Below are 19,196 nucleotides of genomic sequence, written 5' to 3'. Positions count from 1 at the left end.
TGTGGATGTAGCCAATCTGGGTGAACTACTTACATCTTGTGTTCGCTTCCTTGTCTCTATCCATTTGTATACTTATCCACACTAGTGACCGGAGCAATCTAGCGAAGGTCACAAACTTAACACTTTCTATTGTACCAAAGTCCTCACTGATTTTGTGCATCAGCATTTGGCGTCGTCCCCTAAGTTCCCGAGTGAGGGAGGCTCCTTGGTTGGGGACTTGCAAGATCCAAGCCATTGAGTAATCACGAAACTTCTAAGTATCAAAGTGTGGTATCATTTTCACTTGCCTTATCTGTCTCATATGTAGATGTGGCATCTTCTCTGGAAGTACTTTTCCTCCATCCAGGGGTGGTATTTTTAAACAATGAAGATGCACAAGGTAATGTATCAATTTCACTTTAAGCTTACTTGTAGTTTTGGGCTTGGTCAAGTGCGATACAAACCCTATGGTAGGAGTCCCCCAAGTCACCGAGCTAGGAGATTTTCCGAATGAGGTAACAGACAAGGTAAGCAATCAGACTTCTAAGCAAGCAACCTGGATCGGAGGTTCGACTTCAGCTTCCGGTTGATTGTTCTCCTTCTCCTTGTGTCGTAAACAGCAACAAGGATAAGGAGAAGCAAATGGAGAAGAGAAGATATGAGATACTTTTGCTTTTGAAGAAGTAACTTTCCACAAGCTTATTCTTGAACTAGGCTGGAGGGTTTTCTGGTTTCCTCCAGAGTATAAGGCCGACTCAAGAATTTGAGGGTAAAAAAAAGTTCATCAAATCTAGAGTACGTTCGACCCTGATGATATGGGATACTTTTGCTGTTGACAAAGTAGTGGATGTACCGACACGTGTTCTGTTACGCTTGTCTCCACATGCTTCCTTGTATCCTTCTCACTTGCCCTATCTATTCCTCAGGCAGATGTGGTATCTTCTCTGGAAGCATAAGATGTTAAAGATGAGTACTCGAGAGCAATGCTAGGTAAGTAGTCAAGCAAGGGGTTCCAAGCAGTTAGTTCCTGATTGGAAACTTGATTCCAAGTGCTGACTGATTGCTCTTTTTCTCCTTATCTTGCAGGTAAGAACAAGGCCAAAGGAAAAGACAGGGAAAAAGCATGATACTCTTGCTTTTAACCCTGATGATATGAGATACTCTTGCTCTGGTGTGGCTTATTTGCAGAGGTATTATCGAGGGGAAAAGAAGTTGAGTATTTCGAGAGACTCTGCTGAGAGTGCCCTCTCGAATGTGAAGAAAAGTTGAGCATTTTTTTATTTGCAGGTCTGCCTAGCTGTGGAGGATGAAGGTCGACATATATAGGAATTGTCCTAATAGCGAGTGGTAACGCTGTTTCTTTACCCTTCTCGATCATAACAATGTAGTGGGAGCTGCAAAATTCATGTGTTTTAACTTTGTCAGAGCACTTTGAAAAAGTAGTTTGTGGTATCTAGAAAGTTGATGTTGCATATGAAGATTGCAGACAAGCTTTATCCAAGGAAATCTGGCTCTTGAAGTTCGGAGAGCGGTGCCTTTTCGGTTTTCGAACAAGCAATCTTGTCTAGGATCTGGCTCTCGAGATTCGGATAACAATGCCTCTTCGATTTTTGAGAAAGCAATCTTGTTGGGAGTCTGGCTCTTGAGATTCGAAAAGCGGTGCCTTTTCGATTTTTGAGAAAGCAATCCTGTTGAGAGTCTGGCTCTCGAGATTCGGAGAGTCGTGCCTCTTCGATTTTTGAAAAAGTAATCCGGTTGTGAGTCTGGCTCTCGAGAGTCGGATAGCAGTGCCTCTTTGATTTTTGAGAAAGTCATCCTGGTGGAAGTTTGGTTCTCGAGATTTGGGAAGCGGTGCCTCTTCAATTTTTGAGCAAGCAATCTCGTTGGGAATGTTTTCTCGAATGTGATTAAAGGTTGGGCATTTTTGCCAGTCTGCCTTACACGGAGCATGGAGGTTGACACACATAGGGACTTTCCAGTTATCAAGCAGTGGTGCTTTTCCTTTTCCCTAGTGGGTAATAGTAAGGTAGCTGAACCTTCAAAATATATGTATCTAAACTTTGTGAGAGATCTTTGGCAAAGTTATCTATGGTACCCGAGGAGCTGATGTTGCGTGTGGTGATTGTTGACATATTTTACTCAGGAAAATCTGCTTCTCGAAATCCGAAGAGTGGTGCCTTTTCGATTTTTAAACCAACAGCCCTGTTGCCCTTTCTTTTATAGGGGCACCAATTGTGTGCAAGAAGTACGTTCAGAGAGTTATTGCTTGTAGGAATTTTCCCCTTATTTTTATACTTCAGAGATTTATTGCACCTCATTTCTCCTTCATCATTTCTAAGAATGTCTGGCCCATCCGACCGTCGTTTTGACTTGAACCTTGGTAAAGAGGCAGCCATGCCCTCTCAAGACAACATATGGCGCCCGTCCTTCTTATCCCCTACTGGTCCTCTTACCATTGGGGACTCTGTGATGAAGAATGATATGACAGCTGTGGTGGTGGCCAGGAACGTTCTCACTCCCAAAGATAATAGACTACTTTCCAAACGGTCTGATGAGTTGGCTTTTAAGGATTCTCTGGCTATCAGTGTTCAGTGTGCATGTTCTATGTCTAATATGGCCCAACGTCTATTTGCTCGAACCTGCCAAGTTGAATCATTGGCGGTTGAAGTGATAAGTCTCAAATAGGAGATCAGAGGGCTCAAGCATGAGAATAAACAGTTGCACAGGCTCGCACATGACTATGCTACAAACATGAAGAGGAAGCTCGACCAACTGCAAGAATCTGATGGTCAGATTTTACTTAATCATCAGAGGTTTGTGGGTTTGTTCCAAAGGCATTTATTGCCTTCATCTTTTGGGGCTATACCGCGTAATGAAGCTCCAAATGATCAACCTTCGGTGCCTCTTCCTTCTGGGGTTCTGACCAGTACTTAGGCTCCGAATAATCACCCTCTGGTGCCTCCTCTTTCTGGGGCTCTGCCGACTGCTGAGATTTCTCCTGAGGAACCTTTATAAAGGCTCCCCCTTGTTTGTTTATTTTGATTCATGTATATGTACATATTTGTAACTTATCGGATATATCAATAAACAAGCTTTGCTTCATTTCAACGTATTGTGTTAAATAAACCAAGGCCTTCTTCACTAAGTTCTTTGAATTTTTTTCTTTTGTTAAAGCTTTGTGAGTGAAGCATGTATGTTGAGGTAGTGCTCCCTTAATTTCCCGAGTAAGGAAAACTTCTCGGTTTGAGACTTGAAAAATCCAAGTCATTGAGTGGTCGTGAGACTTTCGAGTATCAAGGTGCAATAGCATATGGTAGGAGTCCCCCAAGTCTCCGATCGAGGGAGTTGACGAATGAGGCATTTCCTTTCTAAGTGGTAGCCCAAAACTCCTCACTTATTACATATTTGCCCCTTTTATTACATAATTACATTTAAGTCCCCCGAGTATTTATACGAGATCTAAATACGGAGGCCCTACGTATGGTACAAACAATAGTCCCCCAAGTCTTCAGTCAAAAGAGTCTTTTAGCTGAAGACTTGAAATTCAGTCCATGTGTAGGCCGAAGTAACTAGATGTCGTCTTGAACTGATACTCGATATGAGGCGGTGCCCAATCTGAAATGATGCTCAACCAAAAGTAGCACATGTTGCGAGGCTGCTTTGCTTGTGGCTTATATTGCCTTGGTTGGCTCGGCTTGTGGCGTTGAAGGTGAGGGAGTCCATTTTATAGAATAAGGGCTCGCTCCTCAATACAAAAATTATGGGCTATGAGTGATGCTCGTGGCGAGGCAGTTGCTCAACTGGCGGCGATGCTCTCTAATGATGGTGAGGGGTTCCCTTTTATAGAATAAGGGATCGCTCCTCAGTACATGAATAATGGGTGCTCTATAATGAAAGTGAGGAAGTTCCTTTTATAAAATAAGGGCTCGCTCCTCAGTACATGAATAATGGGCTAGAGTCCTCCAAGTACTTTTCATGAGGCCCAATTGTTGAAGCCCAATATATGGTACATAGTGTAGTCCCCCAAGTCTTCAGTCAATAGAGGCTGTTGGCTGGAGACTTCAAATTCAATCCATGTATGGGCCGAAGTGGCGGTTGTTCGGAGGCAGTATTTGTATACCCTGCACTGAAGCTTTGTAGGTGAAGCTTTTGCAAGTGAAGCTTGGAAGTTGGAGCTTTTGTAAATGAAGCTTTTAAAGCTGGAGCTCTGTAGATGAAGCTTTCGAAGCTGATTGACATGAGTGATGCTCATAATGTTGGCATGAATGATGGTCATGAATGTTTATGTATGATTGACACGAGTGATGCTCATGAATGTTTATGTATGATTGACATGAGTGATGCTCATGTATAATTTTGGAGTACTAGACGTACTTTTGATCACCTTGTTGGTGATAATAGCGGCAGACTGCCGAATAATTTTGGAGTACTTTGGCGTACTTTTGATCACCTAGTTGGTGATAATAGCTGTAGGTTGCCGAATATTTTTGGAGTACTGGGCGTACTTTTGATCACCTGGTTGGTGATAATAACGCAGGCTGCCGAATAAATTTGAAGTTTTGGGCGTACATTTGATCACTTGGTTCTGCCGAATAAATTTGGAGTACTGGGCGTACTTTTGATCACCTGGTTGGTGATAATGGCGGCAGGGTGCCGAATAAATTTGGAATACTGGGCGTACTCTTGATTACCTGGTTGGTGATAATAGCGGCAAGCTGCCGAATAATTTTGGAATCATAGGGCCTGGCTCTTTTGGGCATATAGGCCTTGGCCCTCTACATAACATTCCAGCCCATTATTTTGGGCTTGCTGTTTTTTTTTGTTTTTAATTTTTTTTATTACCCTCTGATGGGGTTTATATCGATGTCTCTGAAAGATAAGAAAAATAAATCATATCATTCAAAAATAAATTTGACCCTCAGTTCAATGGGTCACGCCTATAATTCCCTTTTCTGCATGCAATCACCACCGCAATTATGTCTGCTTTTTTTTTTTTTTTATCTTCTTTTGCTTTCTGCTTTTGCTTTTGTTTCTCCACTTCCTGCATGTTCTCCTGTAAAACATAACAGCTGCCTGGACAGCCTTGACACCACCCACTTACTTTTCTTGCTTTTGTCTAAAGTGAAGCTGCCTTAACAGTCAGACAGTACTCGATGAAATTGCCATATTCAATGGCCCTCTTTTTGCCTCCAAACTTGTCGAATTTAGAGACCAGCAGTTCCAAAACTACAAGTGACACAGAAAATCCCAGACTCAGTAGTGCATTTCTCAACTTATTTGCATCAATGAACCCACTTTTGTCCCGGTCGAAACTCTCAAATATTCCCCTCCAACTTTGAACACTGTAGAACAATGCAACGAATTCCTTAGGCCCGATCTTCCTAGCGTTGGAGGAACATTCGACCTCTGCTTCAGGATCCTCTTCTTCCTCTGAATTTGAACCACCTTGGGCCATTTCATGAACCGGGTCAAATCCTTCTTCGGTGGCGAACTGGTTCAAAGCTAGAGGAACCTTCAACCTCTACTTCAGAATCCTCTTCTTCCTCTGAATCTGAAACACCTTGGGCCATTTCATGAATCGGGTCAGGTCGGATCCCAAGCCGGTGTCCGGCGAGGTGCCCGTCAAGTTCCCACAGAAGATGAAGAAATTTATGAGCTCAAAGTCTGCTTTTTCTCATTTCCAGGAGGATGATATCGTCGGGATTCGTCGGCCGGTGATCGTGAGGAAGAGGAAACAGCTGTGCTGGAAGATGGAACAAAGATAGAAGATGAAGATGATCAGATGAAGCAGGATGTGACTTTAGCTGCACCAGCGGAAAATAATGATGAGTCGTCTGATCCGTTTGGGCTTGATGCCTTTTTAGCTCCTGGCTCTACAAAGAAAGATGATAGAACAAAGGAAAAAAGAAAAGATAACAAGATCACGAAGGATGAGGAAGAGAGAGATTTGATTCCCTATGTTTCCTAAATACGAACCCAAAACCAAAAAAGCAACAACCTTTATCTTCCCTGTGGGCTTGTGAGGAGTGTTTGAGATTTGGATCTTTTCTATTTCTGGGTTTTTGTGATTTTGCAGATTCACGGCGGAGGTGAAAAAATGAAAGAGACCAACACAACTTTTCGTATCGATTCCCACAGACGGCGCCAAATGTTGATGCACAAAACCGGAGGTCTTGGAACAACGTAAATCCGATCGTGAATCTACAAGAAAGTAAATAACACAAGATGTATCATGGTTCACCCCAATGTTTGGGCTACGTCCACACTCATATTGTATTTCTCTAAGAGGATGAGAAGGTGAGAGCCTCTGAGGGTGAGAGTCAGGCCTAAGAATTGGCTTTCCCTAATTAGGAGAGTGAGGAATCCTTTTATAGAATAAGGGCTCCTCACTTCTTACATATTTGCCCCTTCATTTATTACATAATTACATTTAAATCCCCTGAGTATTTATACAAGATCTAAATACGGATGCCCTAAGTATGGTATAAATATGCTGAATTCCAGCTGACTACACACCAACCAAGTTCCTTAGAGGGCGATGTGATCACCGAGGAAGCAACACATGTTGATTTCATCATCACCATTGAGGATGAGTTAGCAAACAACGATGATAAACTTAAAACAGCCTTGGACATCTTGTTTCCCCGTCTTTCCCCGGCTAATCTTCAGCATTTAAAACCATTGTATGCCACGACCCATATTGAAGGTTACCCAATCTCTAAAATTTTCGTCGATTGCAGGGCAACGGTCAATATCATGCCTGTATCCGTTATGAAAGCATTACAACGATCCAACGACGAACTCATTCATTCAGGAATAACCATGAGCAGCTTTGTCAGTGATAAGTCTCAAACCAAAGGAGTACTCCTTCTAAAGGTAAACATTGTAGATTGCAATCATATGACCGCATTTTTTATCGTCGACTCCAAGACCAAATATAATGCTTTGCTCGGTAAGGATTGAATCCATCAAACGAATTGCATCCCTTCTTCTTGATACCATGTTCTCATTTTTTGGGATGTCAAATCGGTCGTGGTTCACCCAACCGATAATCAGCCTTTTGAAACCAACATGATTTAGGCCTGCTATTATGATGACCACGTCATCTACATTATCTACAGGATTTTAATGAAGATAGATGGCCGACTCGTATCTCAATCTAGAAAGCCATGGAGGTAGGTGCCGAGACTGTCCACCAGGATTCGGCAAGACTCGACTTGGCCAACTTGATCCCTACCACTGATGATTGACGTTAAAGGCGAGAGGCGTCAAGCCGCGGTTTCATCCATGATGGAACGCCTGCTAGCCCATTGGTATGCTAGTTCCAAGCATCCACATTCGGGCATCAACTTAATTGAATTTTTTGCCGAAGAAGATAACGGCCCAGTACTGTCGTTGGATAAAGTTCAGGCCGTACCGGCCAAACTCAAAGACAGTCGACGTCAAGCTAAGGACCTTTTAGAGGAAATAAATATCGGAACGGCCGACAACCCTCAGTCGTTATTTATTAGTGCATTATTACCCCATACCATGAAAGTCAAACTCCATCAATTACTTAACGAGTTTAAAGATTGTTTTGCTTAGAGTTATCATGAGATGCCGGGTTTTGATCGGACCCTTGTTAAACATGAATTATGCATCAAAGCTAGTTGTAAGCCTTTCCGCCAGCCCCCTCGCCGGTTATCGACCGAAGTACAGCTCGGCATAAAGGACAAACTAGTTGGGCTGTTAAAAGCCAGGTTTATTCGGACAGCTCGATACGTCGAATGGCTGGCCAATATCGTCTCGATGCTAAAGAAAAATGACTCTCTATGCATCTGTATCGATTTTCGTAATCCAAACCTGGCAACGCCCAAAGACGAGTACCCGATGCCGATCTCCAACTTATTAATTGACGCCGCAACACATCATAAGATCATATCCTTCATAGATAAGCATGCCGGTTATAATCAAATTTTCATCATTGAGGCCAACGTCCACAAGACTCTATTTCAGTGTCCTGGGCACTCGGCACATACAAATGGGTCGTCATGCCCTTCGGCCTCAAGAACGCCGGGGCTACATACCAACGAGCTATGAACACTATCTTCCATAACTTAATTGGTACCATCATCGAAGTCTATATCGACGATGTGGTCATCAAATCAGCACGACGACAGACGCACTTGGATGACCTCCGTCAGATATTCCTACGTATGCACCGGCACAATCTGAAAATGAACCCCACCAAATATGCTTTTGGCGTTTCAGCTGGAAATTTTTTTGGTTTCCTCGTACATCACTGTGGTTTTGAGGTAGACGACAACAAGGCTCGCGTAATCATTAATGCTCATCCACCGATGACTAAGAAACAATTACAGTCGTTGCTCGGCAAGAGCAACTTTCTTCGACGATTTATTGCTAACTCGGTCGGGAAAATGAAAGTTTTTTCCACGCTTTTGAAACTTAAGGACTCTGACACCTTCGAATGGTGTGCTGAGCACCAAAAGGCATTCACGACGAGGTCAACCTCTTAAGTTATATATCTTGGCGGCTGAAGAATCCATCGGTTGCCTTCTTGCACAAGACAATGACGTCGGGTGAGAACAGGCCATTTTTTACCTTAGCTGGAACCTCAACCCACCAGAGATTAATTACTCTACTGTCGAAAAGCTTTGCCTTGCCTTATTTTTTGTCGCATCAAAACTCAGACATTACATGCTCCCGTCAGTCACTCAGGTCATTGCCCAGACCAATGTCATTCGTTACATGCTCACCCGGCCGATCATAAAGGACTGAATCGGCAAATGGACAATAGCCCTTTCTGAATTCAGCTTGCAATATGTACCCCAGAAAGCTGTCAAAGGTCAAGCTCTAGCCGATTTTTTGGCCTATCACCCTTCCCCATATGAATTCGGGGGCAATGCCGTTGACATTGGCCTGATCCAAACACGCAATAATTACTAGACTATGTACTTTGATGGTTCCAGTACTTCAGTCTCAGCTGGCGTTGGGATTGTTATTCAATCCCCCACTGATAATCATTGGTATTTTTCTCTCAAGCTCGATTTCGATTGTACAAATAATCAGGCAGAATACGAAGCTCTTGTTATCGACCTCGGCGTGCTACACGATCTGCGGGAAACTCATGTCCTTGTTCTTGATGACTTTGAACTTGTCATTAATCAACTCAACGGGACTTTTCGTTGCATGAGTTGTACTCTGGCGCCTTACCACATGGTTGTCAGCTATTTGGCCAAATCCTTCGACGGAGTAACTTTCAAACACATTTCACGAATTCATAACAATGACGCTGATGAATTAGCTCAAATAGCCTTCGGAGCCCAACTCATGGGGGTAATTTAGGCCGAGAAATACCTGTGTTACGACAAGTACATTCGGCCCTGATTAATCAGCAAGTTCTCCAACAAGATTGTGTGATCCATACACGAGTCATGTCTTTGCCATCGTTGTTAGAACGTAAGGACATTATTGAGGTTTGTGCCGTCAAAGCATTACCAGACGATTGGAGAAGGATGATTATGCGACATATTGATAACCCTAATGAAAAACACGATCGACGGACAAGGGTTTATGCCACAAACTACATATTATACCAGAATGAGTTGTATCAAAAAGGTAAGGACAGGTTACTGTTATTGTGCCTCGGCCCGTAAAAAGCTGCTCAAGCAATGGCAAAAGTACACGAAGGAATTTGTGGAGCCCACCAATCTGGACGAAAAATGCGTTGGCTACTTCGACGGCACAACTATTTCTGGCGGAGTATTCTGAAGGATTGTATTGAGTACGCAAAAGGTTGTGTACAGTGTCAAATCCATGGGCTTATACAGAGAGTACCAGCCAAATCATTACATTCGGTCACTAAACCATGGCCGTTCCGAGGATGGGCCATGGATGTTATCGGTAAAATCACACCATCTTCTGGTGCAGCCAAACATGCGTGGATACTGGTTTCGACGGATTACTTCACCAAATGGGTCGAAGCCAAGTCATATGTCGAGCAATCATAATAGATAATGGTACAATAATGGTACGATTTTTACATCCGATAGATTTAAGGATATACGGAAAATCTAAAGATTCGACTGGAGCAATCTACCCCATACTACCTGCAGGCGAATGGATAGGCCGAAGCAAGTAATAAGTTTCTTATTGGTATTCTTGAAAAGATGATAAATGAAAGGCCAGGCATGTGGCATTTAAGGATAAACGAAGCATTATGGGCTTATTGAACCTCTCAACGGACATCCATCGAAACGACTCCACACGCGTTGACTTATGGACACGACGTAATGTTGCCTGTCGAGCTAAGTGTAAACTCGTTGCGAATAATTGAACAAAGTAGTTTGTTCAGCGCCGAGTACAGTCAAGCTATGAGACAAGAGCTAAAAGATTTAGAAGACGCTCGGCTTGATGCTTATAATTTATTAGTGGCTCAAAAGAAGATCGTCGAGCGTGCATATAATCAACGAGTTAGACAAAAAAAGTTCGGTAAAGGAGAACTGGTTTGGCAAATCGTACTACCCGTAGGAATTAAAGACCCTAAGTTCAGCAAGTGGCCGTCGAATTGGGAAGGGCCATTCGTTATTCATAAAGTCCTCGGCAAGAGGCATACCGTCTTAGAGATCGAACTGGTATTATTCACAAGTTTCCAATCAATGGAGAGTTTTTAAAGAAATACTATCCAGTCACATGGGAGATGCAAGGATAAAAGCTCATTTCATTTCATTGACAGATCAGTTTACAATCAAATAATTTTAGGGTGATGCAGGAAGAAAAGTTTCAAGAACAGCCTTCAACTCCAACCAGCTCACCACACCCATTATGACCTTAGCTTGCTGATTTCTCTTGTCCATCTTCAGCTGCTCGACTCGCTTCACACTCACCGCGTATTCGGTTAAGCAAGATTTGTCGCCAGACTCAAAATCCCTCGCAAGCTCAAAAGCAATGGCTGATCTTTGATTTTCCAGTTCGGCCATTTGACGGTCAAGGTCAGCCAGGGTTTCCTTTTTCACCTTTAAAACTTCAACCTTTGGATGAAGAGCGTCTCGGACGGCTATTGCAACCTTCAAATCATCATTAGCCTGAAGAGCTGTCTCGAAAATGCTGAAATATTCTTGGGTCCATTCCAAGGTGGACGACGCTTGAACGATGGCTTCGACGCTCAATTAACCCATTAGCTCCAAGATCATTCAGACATGCACGCATCGAGTCAAGGCCCTTGCGCTCGAGGATTTGCGAAGCTGAAAAAGACAAAAGTTCCAGCAACCGAACAAGAACAGTTGATTCGACGGGTTCGTTTGCAGCTACGGAATGACCAGCCACTCCCGAAGTGCTTGATAGAAGAGCATCAAACTCGACTTCCCATGAAGGCTGCACACGAAAACAGTTTAGGCGCAAAGAAAATCACAAAAGAATGTAGCAAGAAGGTTTTTGTTTTAAACCTGCCGAAATGAGACTTCGGCCATGTCTTCGGGTTCATTGCTCGAACCTAAAGAACTTAATGGCCGAGCCCAATATTTTAGACTGCTTCTTAATTCACGTGGTCGATGAAGGTTATCTACGTTCGATGGCCACTGAGGTGGCCAAGAAATATAGATAACACCTTTCGGCGCATAAAATTTTCGGTGAAATAAATAACTGGGCACCTGACATTGAATATTTTCTCTGTTCAGACTTGTTATGACAAATTGACAACAGAAAGTAATCGAGCCTTACAAAAGTCGGGGTCACTTCTTGAGAGGGGATGCCGAGGTCTTTGTCCTGGGGGTGAATTGGAGTTTCTGACGTCGCTTCAGGTTCAACGATACGCTTCTTTCCGCAATTGGCTGCAGAATGAGCAACCTGATCGATCGCCTCAACCACGGGGGAGGATCAACAGTAGGAGCTTGGGTTGGTCGAGAGCAACTCTCCAGCGGAATCTCGTCACTCTCATTATCATCCTAAAACAAAAAGTGTTAATTATTTTTTTTGCTTAATCAGTAAAGGGATTTGACGGCATAATCATACATCTTCTAAGATGACCGCCGAATGTTTTGGATTCTTAGGGAGATCATTCCCAATCGAAGAGGTTGTCTCCCCTGGTACAGCTACTCTTGTTGACCTTGGAGATGCAGGCAAGTCGACCGACGGTACGGCAACCGGCTCAACCACGACCTCGGGGACTTCAGGTATTGGTTGAGCTTGGGTTGCCGGGCTAGCCGAAGAAGGCCGATTCTCTATCGAAGCCTAAACAACGGGAGCAGGAGAAAATGCACTCGGAGTAGTTGTCCTAGTAGTGTGGTTGGAGATAACATGAATCTCCCGTGCTCCCTTCTTCGCCAATTTCTTGACGCGTTTTGGGGGACGGGGAGTTTCACCTGCTGTCTCGATGTCCAAGTGAGGTCGTTTGCTCAGTGGGTTTTGTGCAGTGGCTTTGGTTTTCTTGGAAAAAGGGGCCAATTTTTTCTTGACCACGTCCGCTTGTTTTAGTACCCGACCACCTAAGAAATTGAAGTCTCGTTAGTAAAATCATTCAAATATCTGAAGAATAAAGGTAGAAACAAAGGTATACCTTGGGGCGCCTCTTGAGATTGAGGGGCGGAGGATTTCTTGGGCCGGTCATCAAACATTTTGTTGACTATTTCCTCGATCGAAGTGTCAAAAAAGTTGTGAGTATATTCTTCCCATTAGTGGCCGAAGGCATCAGTGCCGAGAGATTCAGGAAAATTTGGTTGAACACGAAATTTTTTACATCGCTCCTGAAATTCTTTCTCAACGTCTCTACACTCCCTTTCGGAGGAACCAGAGACACGCCCTCAGTCTAGAAGGGAGGGAGAAGAAAGTAAAGGCACTGGGCAACCTTGGAGGTAGCCGAGCTGTCGAGCAGCAAAGTCTGGGTGATAGACTTCCCAACTTGCTCGACGAGTATCACAACCAAGGGGAAGGTCACGAGTTAACATGAACAACCAAGTTTTGAAGAATAGCGGCATCCTCGCTTTCACTCCAAGTCGATGTAGGAAGTCTGATAGAGTGGGGGTATTCTTGACGACGACATATAAAAAATTCATCATCAGAAATGACATCCAGGCCGAAGAGGTGTTTAAAGACTTATTCAGCTCGGTGAGGAGGCACTGGTCGGGAGGCCAATTGAAGGCTGAGCACTATAGTAAACTAGAGGTTGAAGACTTCTGGCCGAAGTGTGGAGAAATAAACCTACAACTGGAGTTGGAACACCCAGAGAGGTCCATTCTGGTGCGGGTCGATCTTGTTGATGGTTGTTTCTGCCAAGCAACGTAGAAGGTTACGTTGATGGCAGGACTGGGTGCCAGAGAGTGACCACTAGCCAGGGCTTCCGCCACCGGCATATTCTCGACCAATCATTTATTCGACTTGGTACAACAAATGAACTTGTTGTACCAGTAAAATAGGAAGGCCTCATGTTCCCCCTTCCGTAAACTCGTTTCTCCCCGACCAGCTGGAGGATAAAGGTGTTGTAGTTCAGAAAATTCTTGTGCAATTTCTGAACATTATTTTTTGAAGGCTCTTGACCTTTTTGGCTCAACGTCTTGACAGCCCGATCATCGAATAACACCTTAAGGTTAAGATTTGAGGGGCATCGAACAAGGGTGGCGTCGACTGGGATGCCAGAATGAGGAGTCCCGATGATAGCCGAGATGTCAATGATGGTAGGGGTCATAGGGCCGAATGGAAGGACCATGGTGTTGGTGGCCGAGCACCAAAGGCTTAGAGCTGCCATGAGGAGCTCTTTATCCATTATAATCTCCATGGTCGAGAACTTGATAGCGTCGTAGATACCAAGAGCTTTCCATTCTTTACCGAAGAATTTTTCCATTCGAACGACCCATGCCACCCAATTCGCATTGGTCGAGGGCCAAGATCCTTAGGGTTTTGTCTGGCACCACTTTGACCAATCGAATCTCTACAGCAAACCTGCCAAGCAGTGTTTTTTTAATAGGTTGGTGATAGATGACGGCACCATATCCTTGAAGGGTGGGCTCAGAACTTGGTGAGTAGTGTTTAACTCACCCTCGAAACGTAGAGTCATGATGGCGTGCTGATCGATGAAATCCTTGCACTTGTTGCACTCGGGGGAGAGTTCTGAGACAAAGGAGGCCATTGATGAAGGCTAAAATTTCTGAGATGGAAGTTTTAGATTCCCTAGTTTTTTAAGGTTTTAAGAACAGACCGGCGAGAAAATTTCAAAGGTTTTGGAGAACGTAAGGTACAAATGGAAGGGATCCAGGTATTTATAGGCATTTGGGAACGGAAAGCTAAACGGTTGATTTTCAAAATCAAGGGTAGAATCAAGCGGGAAAGGTACTAATCATTGTACATGCTCAGAAAATTGGGATGCGAGGATCGAGGTTTTCGCAGTTTGAAGACGCATGATGGCTTGTTACAGCGGTTTTTAATGCAAGAGAGACGTTTCGACGGTCGCATGTTTTATAGGATCATGATTAAAGGCTGTTAGGGTAACCACGGGGTTGACATGTGGCAAGACAATTTGGAAATCGAGATCGTGGGGTTACGTCTCATAAGTGCGCATGGTGGTAGTTCCTAAGAGTTGATTTTTCACTTCTTCAAGGTCGAGGCTCGAACTAAGGAGTATAGGTTGGCGACCTCAAATGCGAGAGGGTGATGTTTGGGCCAAAAAATATTATTTTGGGCTAAGTTTAGAATTGTTCTCAGCCCAGTGTTGGTAGGGCCAAGGTTAGAATCCTTCTCGGCCCAGAGGCCGTGTACAGATGTTGCTGGGGGTTATCTAGCTCATGGGCCGCACGGTCGAAGTTGGCATTATCCCATTGGGAATTAGGTATGTGGATGAGTCTTGTTATGAGAATGAGTTTCGACAGGATCAGGATGTTGGAATTGAATATGGCCAGGTAACGAGTTATGTTCAAACTCCTAGTAGGAATAGGATTGGCCGAGATAAAGTTGGATCAGGGAAAGGAGTTATAATTCGGGAGTGATTGGGATTCAATACAGGTTGGCTGTTATAAATAGAGAGGGAAGACATCGAAACAAGCCCCTCCAATTCAACATACAAATTGCCCTGCGCATACCCTCGCTCTACGCGAAACCTCTCAACAACCTTGAGATTTTTGTTTTTCTCTTTTTTCGCCAACACATCTTCAGTTTGGATAAATAGCACTATGAAGGCAACCGGTGAACATCTTTAGTTTGGATAAACAGCATTGTTGCCGTAGAATCAGCCGACCGTGGAGCACCTTCAGTTTAGATAAACAGCAGTGCGACAAGGCCGACTGGTTATCTATCCAAGTCTCAGTCGAGAAGGATTTTCAAATCCTTATCGGCAAAGGTCATCTCGTTAGCCTTCTCAGCGTAGCGAGGTGTTACAAGTTACTATACTTGGCGCATTGAACGCCGAGTCGTTTATGATTAGTTATTCACAAGTAGGTTTTAGAGTTCAGCATTCTGATGGCCGAACCACTTTCACAATCAAGACATATATTTGTTTTGAGTACTTGTGTCCTTATAATCTGGTGTCGATTCGGCGTGCTTGTACTCTTACGAATATAATCACGGTAACCGAATCCGGCGCTGACGATTTGTGAACTTCGCAGAACTAGTAGCTTTGTCTTCAAGCTCTAGAACCTGAAAGCCGAGGCGTGTTCCTTCCTCGGCCGCAGTCGCAAGATCGAGAAGTCAGCCGTGCACCCAACGCAACATCAACAAATTTTACTCCTCGGCCGAGTTTGGCCGACAAGTTGGCACGCCTCGCATACAACTGAAGGATGTAATTAGCTTACTAATTATTCGGCCTGCGCGCCATGTAGGCTTGGTAGTTTTTAGGATCAACAATATTATATAATTGTAGTCTGCAACTAAACAAACGAACAACTTGAGTGGGGGCATCTGCCCTCAGTGAGCCTTCATTGGCTCCGTCCGTGCAAACGAGCCATAAGTTGTAGTTTTCCTTTTTTTTTTTTTTTTTTTTTTTTTTTTGGTTTGGTGTTTGGTGGTTTTTGTTTGTTAGTACTTATGTATCCTGTTGAGTTAGTAGTTTATATTTAGCAAGTGACAGATATTCAAGTTGTAACCTTAAAAAGTTGAATTTAGTTGTTCGAAGCTACGTTAAATCTGAATGCCTGCACAGGCCAAGAAAAGAAAAACAACTAACATAAGTAAAAGAATATTATTCTGTCTGAAATAAAAGGAAGAAGAAATAAGTATTTGTGTGTTAGACTTTTAGCTAGCAGTTCAATCTCAAACGGTTTTCCTCAAGAGCTTTGCTGGAAATTGTCCGCGTCCGGAGGATGGGTGTAACAGCCCACCCTAATAATAATCACAAACAATTTACTTCCTACCCTTAATTGCAAAACCCTTTGGGGTTTTCTGGTTGTGGTTGATGGTGGTGTATCGATAGCTTTGGGACATGGACTTTCGACATAATGCATCGCCGCGGAGAATAATGGTGGTAGCAGATCCAACCCAAGAGTCAGCAGGTGCACTCCAATATGCACTGTCTAAAACTGTTTCCGAGAACGATGAATTGATTCTCTTCCATGTCGAAAACCCTAATTCATGGCGATACACGATAACGATGTTCCTTAAAAGACCTAGGGGTGGCTCCGCCACCGTAGAAGGAGGTTTAGGGAACACGGAGTTTCTTGAAGAAATGAAGAATGCATGCAAACATGCAAAACCAAAAGTACGTGTGCGGGTAGAGAAGGTGGCGTTAATGGAAGGCAAGGACAAAGCAAGTATTATTCTAGATCAAAGCAAGGTTCTTGGGGTGGACGTCCTTGTTATAGGGCAACGACGGAGTCTTTCTACAGTTATCTTAGGGTGAGTTTGCTCATACATTTTCATTGCCTTTTAACAAGAACCTCGTTGATCATTTTACTTTTTGTGTACTGTTTTTTAATATCTGAAAGTGCTTTATAACAACCGAAAGCTTTTTTTTAGTATTTTTTTTAGGGTTTTTTAAATATAGATCATTGCAACTCTTATTTTCTAAACAAAAACTTACCTAGTTTGACAAAAAAAAAAAACAAAAAACAAAAACTTACCTAGTTATAAACTTTCAAATAAAACCCAAATTTGAAAATGACTACCAAGTAGAAAAATAATTGACCTTTTATTACAAGATATTTACAACTTATATCACAATATTCAAAATAAATCAATAAATGTAATTACTCACCTTAATTATAATGAACAAATAATTATTACACATATTATTACCCCTAACATAGACACACACACACACACACACACACACACACACACACATTCAAATGTATATAGTACTACCATAAGCTCAATATATATATATATATGCACAGTACTACATATATGTTCAAACATATTATACTAATTTATCTACCTATATGTAAATTTATGATGAGCAACTAACATAGTTTGTAGGTAAATTGATGTTTGAATCAAATAACAATCTTTTATTTAGTAGGTAATATATTTTCCATGTATTATTACATATATTTGGCACATTTTATTATTATAAGATATATGTACAAATAATAGGTAAATTAATTTTGAATCAAATAAAATTTCTTTATTTTGTAAGTAAATTAATTTTGAAACAAATAACATTCTTCATTATGTAGGTATTTTATTTTGTATGTATCATATATTGGTTACATTTTATTATTATATGTACAAATAATAGGTAAACTAGTATTGAATAAAAAAAATTATTTTTTATGTAGGTACATTATTTTGCATCTATCATGGGTTTGCTTTATTATGTAGGTAAATTATTTTGCATGTACTTTACATTTATTGGGTAAATTATTTTGCTTTTTTTAAGCATCTAACATTTTAAAATTTGAATAGTAGGTGCACTAAATCAAATAACATTTTTTTGTAGGTAAATTATTTTGCATGAATTTTTACGATATCAAGTATGTTTTTTTTTTTTTTTTGTTATATATGTGTGTGTGAGTGAAATTTACCAACATTTATATGTAAAATATAATTTGATTGATTAAACAAAGCATGTATTATTACATATATTAGACATGTTTTATTGTTATCATATATTAGACAATTAATTTATTATTTATTATTTTTGTAAAATCATTAAATCTTCCTTACACAATCCATATAGAATTAATTGTGTACATTAAACCTTCAAATAGGGGTATTTTAGGCATCAAAAAATTTTAAATGTGTAAAGTCAAAATATAATTAATGAATTTTGCTGATGTGAAATCTAGTCAATGGGTTTTATTAGAGTAAAAAACTTATGTTGGATTTTATGTGGAGAAAATTAAGTTTTAGGGCCTAAAGTCATATTTTCAATTGTTTTTAATACCTTAAAGATATTTTGGGTCATAAAAAACGCTTTTTTGACGAGCAGCAGTGCTCGCAAAAGTAATCCAAATTCTCATCTCCCAAGCCTTACAAAAATGCTGATATTTGAACTTCCATCGGAATTTTTGTTTTGGGTCAAAGTGTTACTGAGATTTGGTGTGCGAAAACAGATTGATCAACTTGAATATTTGCTAATCTCTTTGTTTTGTGTACCTCAAACAGATACAGGAGGCCTGGAGGTTCCACGCGAGGGACAAAACCAATAGACACAGCAGAGTATTTGATTGATAAAAGCAGTTGCACCTGCGTCGGAGTACAGAAAAAGGGACAAAATGGAGGCTACCTTCTCAATACAAAAACCCACAAAAATTTCTGGCTTCTGGCTTAACAAGCACTCGAATTACCGGAGAAGCACTTGCGCTTTCGTCTTAGATGCTTTGTTATGCCGTTCGTCTTCTGCATTCGATTAATGATATACATTGATCGTTGGGACAGTAGAATTAAATCGAACAAGAAGTTTGGTTCGCTAAATCGGTTGACGTCTAGACATAGTGAGCTTGACGATGAGACTATATTTGTTGTGCTGATCTTGGTTGGTTAAGGAGTGAGCCATATATGTATGAAATCGTTCAATTCCAAATGAAGAAAAATAGGTTTGTACATACGTAACAATGATTGGCTTCTGTAAACCAACATCAAAATGTTTATAGTAGAACCAAATTAATGAGATAGCAGTGTCTTTTCGTTCTAAAACAAAGTTTGTACCCTGCTAAACAAAAAGGAACCGTTTATCGGTGTGCACGCTTCTGCTATATAATCTGCATCGTCAAAAACTTGCTATTTTAGCTCATAAGAGTCATGCTTCCACTCAATGAAACCAAAAACAGTAATGTAGCAATGACGATATGTCAAGT

The 19,196-nt window shown here is 41.7% G+C and overlaps 1 protein-coding gene across 1 annotated transcript; it reads left to right on the top strand.

Moving 5' to 3' along the window:
• Positions 1–16,378: 16,378 nt before the first annotated feature.
• Positions 16,379–18,811, top strand: LOC114820502 (uncharacterized). The gene is made up of 2 exons (XM_029091282.2): positions 16,379–16,791; positions 18,505–18,811. Exons 1-2 carry the CDS (start codon positions 16,379–16,381, stop codon positions 18,668–18,670), a joined length of 579 nt encoding a protein of 192 aa, XP_028947115.1. The 3' UTR covers positions 18,671–18,811.
• The last annotated feature ends 385 nt before the right edge of the window (positions 18,812–19,196 follow it).

This window comes from Malus domestica, chromosome 13, assembly GCF_042453785.1.
Source record: "Malus domestica chromosome 13, GDT2T_hap1".
Taxonomy (NCBI): domain Eukaryota; kingdom Viridiplantae; phylum Streptophyta; class Magnoliopsida; order Rosales; family Rosaceae; genus Malus; species Malus domestica.
This window is presented reverse-complemented; position numbering and strand designations above follow the sequence as displayed.